This window comes from Anomaloglossus baeobatrachus, chromosome 3 (assembly GCF_048569485.1).
Source record: "Anomaloglossus baeobatrachus isolate aAnoBae1 chromosome 3, aAnoBae1.hap1, whole genome shotgun sequence".
NCBI classification, from domain to species: Eukaryota; Metazoa; Chordata; class Amphibia; order Anura; family Aromobatidae; genus Anomaloglossus; species Anomaloglossus baeobatrachus.
The window spans coordinates 627,961,229-627,972,007 of NC_134355.1; the positions used below are offsets into that span (position 1 = coordinate 627,961,229).

General features: G+C 39.4%; 1 protein-coding gene across 1 annotated transcript; it reads right to left on the minus strand.

The window, feature by feature from the left end:
- Positions 1–663: 663 nt before the first annotated feature.
- On the minus strand, positions 664–10,315 carry LOC142295677 (microtubule-associated serine/threonine-protein kinase 4-like). Its single transcript, XM_075338775.1, has 16 exons — positions 10,024–10,315; positions 8,119–8,217; positions 7,586–7,679; positions 7,206–7,276; positions 6,750–6,835; positions 5,653–5,861; positions 5,047–5,185; positions 4,821–4,953; positions 4,510–4,675; positions 4,251–4,352; positions 3,876–3,998; positions 3,614–3,723; positions 2,659–3,524; positions 2,206–2,294; positions 1,271–1,360; positions 664–1,051 (listed from the first exon to the last, which is right to left on the minus strand). Exons 1-16 carry the CDS (start codon positions 10,249–10,251, stop codon positions 918–920), a joined length of 2,739 nt encoding a protein of 912 aa, XP_075194890.1. The 5' UTR covers positions 10,252–10,315; the 3' UTR covers positions 664–917.
- Between the last annotated feature and the right edge of the window lie 464 nt (positions 10,316–10,779).

A 10,779-nucleotide genomic window follows, 5' to 3' on the forward strand; every position in this document is an offset into this window, starting at 1 on the left:
CCTGAATTTTTTTTAATATTTTGGATGGCCAAATCCGAACCGTTACACCGAGTTTCCTGAGACTTCTGTAATGGGGGTCCGTGCACATATACTAGGTATCCGGTACAGACCCCGAACTTTTTCGCCCATCACTACTTAGCAGGTAGGCAGCATTTAAAAGGCGCTGTGTACACATAACCTTAGGAATAAAAGAATCTCTGGTCATCACACCAATTGTGGCCAGGGTGTAAAGCATTAATGGGAGACAAAGAACCATTCTTCTCCTGTTTGGTGTCCAATAGTGATGAGCGAGTATCGAAATATTTGTATTTGTGATACTCGTAACGAGTATTTTGTAATAATTGCATATTCTCTCCAAATAGCGAGTACAATGCAAGTCAATGGGAAATGGAAGTAATTTTCTTCTGATTGGGAAATGCGAGTATTTTTCTGTTGGAGTCCAGCAGATAATTACTCTAATTACACATTGACTTGCATTATACTCGCCATTCGGAATGAATACGCGCGTATTACAAAGTACTTGTTACGAGTATCGCGAATACAAATATTTCGATACTCGCTCATCTCCAGTGTCCAACCCATCAAATATTTATGACATGTATAGTATTGATATGCCATTAACAATTAAGTTTTAAATTAGTAATAATTAAGTTAAAATATGAATCAATTTTAAATTTTTATTCATTTTTTGGGGGCTCACAATGTAAATTCCCTATCAGTATATCTTTGGAGTGTGGGAGGAAACCGGAGAACCCGGAGGAAACCCACGCAAACACGGGGAGAACATACAAACTCCTTGCAGATTGCTGCAAGACTACAGTGCTAACCACTGAGCCACCGTGCTGCCCATAGGTGGTACAAGTTCTTCCATACAAGCACAGTATTGATGGTGGATGTGCTGTAATTTCTTCAGGGCGCTAGATGAGGGGGTTTTCTGTGATGACTATGGAGCCCCGCTGACAGCAGGCAAAAATGCAGCTTTCTCTGACAGCGCGAGCAGCCCTGGATAATCTACGTCGGCAGGATGATATCATCCGGCGGAAGATAGAACCTGTGAGAAGAAATGAAAAACTGATGTAAGTAATGGGACTCCATATTAGAGGATAGTACAGTGGTGTCACTGTGACCGGACGGTAGAGGAACCTTCTCCATACACAGGTATGGGACCATCGTCAGCCATCATAGATGTGACAATCCCACCACAGATCACATCTGCTGCACATGAATTCTCACTGACATCACACAACATGGAGCTTATGGTCACACTTACCTCGCCTTCTCTCCCCCTCTTCTACAGTCTCTGTTTTTTGCTTTTTTCCCAGTTTTAGAGCAGATTTTCTTCCTTTCTGAACTGGAGATTCTAATCAAAAAGTCAAAAAATGTTGATTATAAATTCCTAAAAGATTAGGTTTGTATCTTCATAAAGTTATGTGACCTGATTACTATGCACCTATCACTATTCTGTGTGCCGCCATGTGGTGTCTCCCCAAGGATCTATGTCCGCTTATTAATATGACATTACTTGCAGCAGGACACAGTGTTATTATATAATCAGTTCCATAAACCTTCAGTGTAACTTTATAGAGAACTCGTCACCAGGAGAAAAGTGTCCAGGATTCACTTTTCTCTTATTCCCGCTCTCCCCTGAGTTTGCTGTTTGTTATTTGTTACCGTCCCCTTTTCAGTTCAGAGATATATTTTTTTGTGCTAATTTTTATGGTGTTTACCATAGGGGCGTGGCTAATAGTTCCCATAATGAGAAGTCTGAAGACACGCCCCCAAAAAATCCTGTGTGCCACACCCCCTTGGTAAAGACCATAATCATTTGCACCAAATATAAAGGCCCAATAACTCTTGAAACGTATGGGGGATTTTATATACCCCCCACAAAGAAAAATAAAATTCAGTGGGGCGACGGGAATAAAGTAAGTAATTTCCTGATCCTTCATGTGCAGATTCACATTACACTTTTGGATTATAGGCTAAGGACATCTGCAAGGAGTTTGTATGTTCTTCCCGTATAATCCGTGGGTATCCTCTGGATTCTCCGGTTTCCTCCCACACTACGAAGACATACTGATAGGGAATGTAATTTGGGAACCCCACTGGGGACAGTGATGATCATGTCTGTAAGGTGCGGTGGAATTAAAAGCGCTATATAAGAGAATAGATAAATAATAGGATGATCTATAAATCTGTACATACCTGAGACGGAGGGCGAGGATGCCGCAATGTTATTTACAGGGAAACACTGATTCCCACCATCAGATTTGGAAAGTGAAGATTCTTTCTGTCTGTTTGATAGAAGAAAGTCAAGTAAATTACAAGTAAAAACAATATAAAAGGACGAGCACCTGCCTGTAAGACCAATTAGGAAAACACGGAAGAGATTCCCCACTCAGGACCCCATTCTCCCTGAAATAATGGACTCAACTAGTAATATTGTATTGAACTGGAAATGAATGGCTGGTCTCCATATTCAGCTGTTATTACAGTGTTCTCACAATCCAGAACTACAGAGATCAGCAATCATGGGGCGGTGGATGCTGGATTTATATTTGTGCTACTCGTCCCTTATAAATCACATAATAATAATAATAATAATAATAATAATAATAATAATAATAATAATAATAATAATAATAATTATCTACTCACATGTCTGAGGGTTTTTCGGAACCCACTGGAGGTGACACAGGCTCTTCTTTAGTCAACCTCTCAGTATTGGTTATGGAACCCCCTGGAGGTGACACAGGCTCTTCTTTGGTCAACCTCTCAGTATTGGTTATGGAACACTCTGGAGGGGACACAGGCTCTTTGGTCATCCTCTCAGTATTGGTTATGGAACCCCCTGGAGGTGACACAGGCTCTCCTTTAGTCATCCTCTCAGTATTGGTTATTAAACCCTCTGGAGCTGACAAAGGCTCTTCTTTGGTCAACCTCCCAGTATTGGTTATGGAACACTCTGGAGGTGACACAGGCTCTTTGGTCATACTCTCAGTATTGGTTATAGAACACCCTGGAGGTGACACAGGTTCTTCTTTGGTCAACCTCTCAGTATTGGTTATGGACCACTCTGCAGGTGACATAGTCTCTTTGGTCATCCTCTCAGTATTGGTTACAGAACCCCCTGGAGGTGACTCAGGCTCTTTGGTCATCCTCTCAGTATTGGTTATGGAACCCCCTGGAGGTGACACAGGCTCTTCTTTAGTCATCCTGTCAATATTGGTTATGGAACACTCTGGAGGTGACACAGGCTCTTCTTTAGTCATCCTCTCAGTACTGGTTATAGAACACCCTGGAGGTGACACAGGCTCTTCTTTGGTCAACCTCTCAGTATTGGTTATGGAACCCCCTGGAGGTGACACAGGCTCTTCTTTGGTCAACCCCTCAGTATTGGTTATAAAACACTCTGGAGGTGACACAGGCTCTTCTTTGGTCAACCTCTCAGTATTGGTTTTGGAACATCCTGGAGGTGACATAGGCTCTTCATTGGTCATCCTCTCAGTGTTGGTGATAGATAGCTAAAATAAATGAAGAAATATAAAATAGATTTATTTTAAAACTTTTTTATAACTATAGGGTTTATATATTTTTTTGGCCACATACTTACTTTACAAAACCTTTGATAAGGTGATACAAAATTTCGGACTTCTAGCCACTTATTGTCCTCACTGGTGTCCTCCTCATCGGAATCCACATGTTTGTTTTTCATATAGCGAGCTGCAAAGTAATGTGTTATAAGAGATTATTAGCATAAGACTTGGTCAGACAGTCACCATGCTATCACTAATAATGGTGGGAGCTGATTGTCACACAAAATTAAAGACAAGACACACAGCCGTTTTCTACGGAGGACGTCTCATGTTACTTACTGTTAAAGTTGCTGGTGTCCAGATCTGACTTTAGATCAGGAACGAACACGGGTTTCTGACTTAGCAGATTGTCAAAGTCCAAGTCGCACAGGAATGGATGCATTTTGATCTCATTTGCCCCTCCTGGAAAAGGAAGACAAGAAGGAAAATAACACAGTCATTGTCAGAGAAACTTCTCTATATCTGTACAGTTTATGTTATTCTGAACTGAAGATAAAACAGAGCCAGACATGAAGGAAATGTAGTGATAGTATGAAGAATGGGGAATGGACAAGTAGGTGGAGTAAAGACCCTCAGTGCTGGTCCTCATGGGCATGGTCATTTGTCTTGTCAATGAGGTGTAATAAATCATTATTAATACTATGATAATATTACCTGTCCCAAGTCGATGTGCAGGATTTTTTCGGAGCAGCGCAATGATTAATTCTTTAGCTTTTGGTGGAGGACAGTATTCATTAAATGTCCAAGGTATGTCAGCTGTTATATAAAAATCAAGTATTACATAAAATAAAACATCTGAATTCATTTTCATGAAAAAAAAACCCATTTTTCTTAACAAAATAGAAACTTGGGCACAGAACAAATCAAAGCAAATAACAGAGACACCACATGGCATTCAGATTACTTTGCTTACCATAGACGATCCTGCGCATAATCTCCTTCTTGGTAGCCCCAGTAAAGGGTTCATATCCTAAATAGAATGTGTATAGAATGATCCCTAATGACCACCAGTCTACAGGTCTTCCGTATCCTTTCAATAGGATGACTTCTGGGGCCATGTAGGTAACCGTGCCAACCGTCTGGAAACAAACAAAAACAAGGGATGATGATCAATAAATATCATTTCAACAAATGACATCAAAGGAAACGTCTAAATGAGAAATGATCAGATAAGGAGAAAGAGAAGAGATCTGTAAAGTACAAGATCCTGTAAGTAAAGCCGACCTCTTTATCACAGAACTCTATGATGATGTCCTCAGTTGGAGCCTTGTAGACGTTGGACGTTGGTCTCATGACGCCGAGTTTTGAAAGCCCATAATCAGTGACTTTAATATGTCCTGTAGCTGTTATCAGGAGGCTGTGAATGAAAAGATGGCGTCAGTAATAACCCATAGACTCTATAACAATCTGTAACTTTCTTCCCCGTCATTATAATACAGGGGTCACTTACTTCTGAGGCTTCAGGTCTCTGTGCACCACACCATGGCTATGCAGATATTCCACAGCGACAACTGTTTCTGCAATGTACAACTGAGCCAAGGCGTTGGGAAAAGCACCTTTGTTCTTTAGGAGACTGGCACAGTCTCCTCCTACACGAGAAAGCAAGTATCACAGGTGAGGGTTTGTTACAATGTAAATTACACATGATGAGGGTGAATGAGAAATAATCAAAGATAGTGGAACAGGAAATCATATATAGAGATAAACTGTATAATGCACAACATATATTGTATACTACAGAGTTACCCTATACACAGAGATAGAGCCCGGCCCCATCTACAAGCCTCATGTATTTCTCTGCGAAAGTTTCCATCTATAAAAACTGCTCAAATATAAACAATTTATGCTTTTATCCTTATCAGAAATTGCCGCCATGCTCAGTCAGGACATACGCCCGAGGATTTCACAGAGATCAATGATTTTTCAGGCATCTTGGTAATAGATACATTATAGTAAATGCTGTGTGGACATGTAACCGCCCATGTGGTCACAATCTGGGTATATATAAGGATTAAGCAGACGTGGGCAGTATATATATACAATGGATGTGTCCTACCTGGTGCGTACTCCATCACCATACAAAGATGTCGTCTAGTAGGAAAAGAGCAGAACATGGAGACTAGAAAGGGACAATCCGCAATTGCTGAGATGTCCCTCTCCAGAAAGGCTTGTTCAAGACTCCATGTATTATTCAGGTTCTGCTTGTCCATTTTCTTCATGGCGCAGATCTGTTTTGTGGCTTTATGGCGCACTAAGTGGACGGCACTGGAGAAAAGGAAAATCCATGATTAATTATCAATTGTTATTAATAATCTGTCTGTAGACCTCATCAAATGATCTTCTGTACTAATGGTTAATACTAGATGTGAGACCATTTCTAGAAATACGTGTCTACAAATACATAAACTAAAATTCCATAAAAATAGAAATTGCAATTTTTTGCCCAAAATCTCAAATTTATAATAAGTACAGTTGGAAGTTTTAGTGCTGTAGTGCACATTTAGTGCTGGCTTTTTGGGGTTTTTTTTTCCATTCAATTGGTCGGTGACTGACCCCCACCTAGCTATGCACCCTAATTTGGGATGTATTCCACCTGTCTAGATTTTGGCGGTTGGTGACTGTTCGCATACAGTCATCAGGCCCTGTCCACAGGCTATTTACTTCATGCAGCATTTGCTTGGACCTGTCCCGCCCACAGCCATGACTCAGTCATGGGTACGGGATTGAAATAAACCAGGTTAGTGCTGCTAAGAGCAGTTCTACTATTTCATATGTGAGGCCATCTGGCACATTTTATAAAAATATTTTAGCGTAGGACTGCCCCAAATGAGATTTGCCGTGACGTGGTGGGGTAGCTCAAGAAATTGCAATTTTTGGCCAAAAATCGCAATTTTATAATAAATACAGTTGAAATGTTTAGTGCTGTAGTGCACATTTAGTGCTGGCTTTTTTTTTTTCTAACACTCCATAAATGATCACCTATAGGAGGTCCTCATTCACACTCCATCCCATCTGTCCTGAATAGTAACAAATGTGGACAGTGATATCGACTCCTAATTTCTGTATGGGAACATTGCATGAGCGGGACACAGAGACATAGGCGTCGTCATTAGAAGTCCTTGGAAATAAATATTATATCAAAGAAAAGCTCACCCAAAATTTCCAAAGCTGATCAGCTTGATCGGATCAAAGTCGCTCTTACAAGGACTTCTCATTACATTTAAGGATCCACTCGCGGCCTATAAATTAATAAGAAATTATATTAGGTCATAGAAACTACAGAAAAATAAAGCTCCAGATGCAGGAACATCTCCCGTCTATATTATATCCCGCTGATTACACTGCAGCAGATGTAGAGGACGTCATACAAGCCGGACCCTCCACAGACGCTCTTATATTAAAGGGTTGTATCCTCCATATAAATATATTATTATACTGCAGGGGATGACAAGGGTCATCACACAGAGGAGGCAGGAATAATGCCATCATCACATATAATAGGTCTGATCTACATGAAGAACAGAGACATCCCATTGTCATATGGGATATAATATGGGATGTGTATTTCGTGCCCAGTCATCATTATACAGACATCCCTCTGATACTTACACTGGCAGATTCGTGGACGATCTCTGGTGTCTCACATATTCCACATTCAGTATTTGCCGGCACAGATGTTCCTAAAATAATGATAAATAATGAAGAGATGTCATGTAATAGTCTGTATCAGTAGATAAATCTGTGATTGCGGCAAATTTGATTGAATCCCCAACAATGATATGATCGGGGACTCATGAGCTTCTTTTTATATTTTAAGATGAGAAAACCCCAGAAAAGAAGCAGAATTATATGAGCGCCCTCCAATATTGTCTATGGGGGGCTCTGGTGTAGTCATCGGCCTCATGCAGAGGATGAAGAGTAAATCTGCATATTCTCTGCCGTTCTCTATTACTTGACATTTGAATGTAAAATATTGGTGAGCAGCTTACCTTTTATCAGATCAGTATTAAGCTCCAGCTGACTGGTATCACAGTCAGGGATATTTAGGTCCTGCCCTTCTTCGGAGTCATCTTCTGATGTTTCCTGATGGATATAATATATACAATTAATATAACATTTCAGAAATACTAAATACCATATATATCTAAATCTGGATTTACTTAATAATTTCAGTATGGGGTGAACTATACCCGGCCGCTCCCACTAGTAAAGGTACATTAATACATAATGGACTTGTATATACAACTGTTCTCTAATAATGTCCCAGAACTGCAGCATTTATAAGAAGGAAGTCTGTGATGACCGAGCAAGACAGAAGCATAAATATAAACTCCGCACCGCTGAGTACAGACTGCCATCACAGATAGAACCGCGGAGACAGGCTGTCATACTATACCCTGTGTCTGCCTGGAACCAAAGGTAGAACGTAAACATCATAAATCTGACCTTCTGCTACATGACTGGAAATCTGGAGAAGATCAGACAACAATGACATGAGATATAGAAGATGATGGATCCTTACCTGATGCTCCAGTTGGCAGGATGGGTTCTCTAGTACCCTCAGGACATTTTGGGCCAGTTCTTTAATAAAGGCCAATTCTCCACTTTGGGATCTTTCAGCCTATAGAGATGAAAATAAACAAGAAAATCATGAGAGAAAGTTCAGAATGGAGGAGGCCCTTTATGTTACCATCTTACTCCTATCTGCACTAAAATGCTTATATTGGGAACTGACAAGGAATCTGGTAACTTGTAAACCATTAAATGTCCTTGTCTATACGCCTTACCCAGTGTATGTACATAAGACACATGACTGCTTGTGACTGGTGTAAAACGGTCACTGCATCCTTTATTAACTTTACAACCCAAATCTAGGGGTGACTTCAACAATGATAACCCCACAATTATATATATCAAGTAGCTGTAGCACCTGGCATTGCCCAGGATAGTAACTGTCTTTCTCTTTCTCTCTCTTTCTGTCTGTTTCATTCTTTATCTGTCTGTCTGTCTCTTTTCCTGTCTGACTCTCTCTGTCTGTCTCTTTCCCTATTTTTTCCCTATTTCTTTGTTTGTCTGTCTCTCTGTCTCTTTCCCTGGCTGCATTGTGACATGCCAACATTCCACTTAAGGGCGTGGCTGCGCATTCTTCTGAGTTCTGGCTGCACTGTGGCTCCCAGCCCTATTAACTTTAATGGAGGCAGGTCTTTTGGCGAATAACTGTAAAGCGTAGGGTTAAAATTTTCCCTCAAAAGATAGTTTATGACGTTCCTTGAGTCAAATGGAGTGTGTGCGCAAAATTTCGTGATTATACATGCGACGGTGGAAATTCCTTTAGCGGACATACACACACACACATACATACATACAGACATACATACATACATACACACATACACACACATACAGTACATACATACATACATACATACACACATACATACATACATACATACATACATACATACATACACACATACATACATACATACATACACACATACATACATACACACATACATACATACATACATACACACATACATACATACATACATACATACACACATACATACATACACACATACATACATACATACATACATACATACATACACACATACATACATACATACATACACACATACACACATACACACATACATACATACATACATACACACATACATACATACATACATACATACACACATACACACACATACAGTACATACATACACTCAGCTTTAGATATTAGATTGAGCTAAACCAGGAGAAAAACAACACCTTTTTAAAAATGAGACTCTACAAGAAGCGCACTGGTACAAGGCGTAAGTTATTAATATTCCACATTAATACCCCCAATTCTCACAAGATCTGGGCCCACTAGTTATAATGATATCATAGTTATCAGACTGACATGGAGAATAATGTTTTTAGGTAATTTTTCTCCATATTGAAAGCCTTAAAAGCAAAACCAGAATTGAATTTTCGTTACCATTTCATCACATTTGGAATATTATTCCTGTTTTTCAGTACATTGTATGGTAAAAAGAATAGAGCCATTCACAGCTTCAAGTCTTCTTGCAAAAAAGCAACAACAAAAACAACTCCTCACACGTCTGTCACTACAAATATATGACTCTTGAAAGAAAGTGATGAAAATATGGGAGCGGAAAAAGTGAAAAATTCCCTTGTTCTTAAATAGTTAATAATCCTATTCCTCCACAACCACAACCTTCCCACCACTAATTCAATTAATCCTTTAGGTCCCACTCTCTCCCTTCTCATGTAGCCTGTGTGCCCTATTTTGGCTCTTTGGCTATTCTTATTAGGGTACTTTTTACCGAATAAACTTACATTTTTATTCCATTATTACTTTCTATTATTACTATTTTTATAAGATTTGTGCAGATTGTCTGTTATTTACCTCTTGTACTGCTGTCCTGATGTTCTGCTGTAAATGCTCAAGATATTCTGAGCTAATTTGACCATGATTGTATTTGGTCAGGCAGTCACTCACTAGCTTCATAACCAGCCGGTATGTGAAGCTGAGGATGCCACAGGGTAGTGGTAGCACAAAGTCAGGGTCATAGCTGATAAGAATCTCCTGAAGTTGTGCTAACACCTGAAATTTATCTGGAGAAATTCCAGACATTTCAAATAAAAGTAATGCAAAGCACGATCTGTATATGAAGAGCTATATAGCTTTATCACTAACAGCAATGACCACAAGTGTCAAAGTGAGAATGAGAGTGAAAACACTGGTATACATAGGGATTCTTAATTGTGATGTCATAATGTAACCCTGAGTTCTATTCTTAAAGGGGCATCTTACCTTATAAGGAAGTTCCCTAGCAACCCTTAAGGCGGCAACAAGGTAGCTGAGCATTAGTACCAGATGCAGGCATGGAGTACAGAGCTATAGGGGGCTTTATATTCTTATCAGATAGGGTATTTTTATGTTGTAAAAAAATATATTTACAGTATATTTGTTATACGTAGTGTTTTGTATCAGTAAGAAATTAATTACTGTGGGATAACCCAGTATCATCTGGTGCGGATCTATTATGGGTTAAAAAATATGATGTAGCTTTTAACAATAGTAGATTTTAATTCTTATCAATAAAAGCTATATTTTATTCACATAGTAATTGTCTCTTTTCCCTCCCACTTTATAATATAT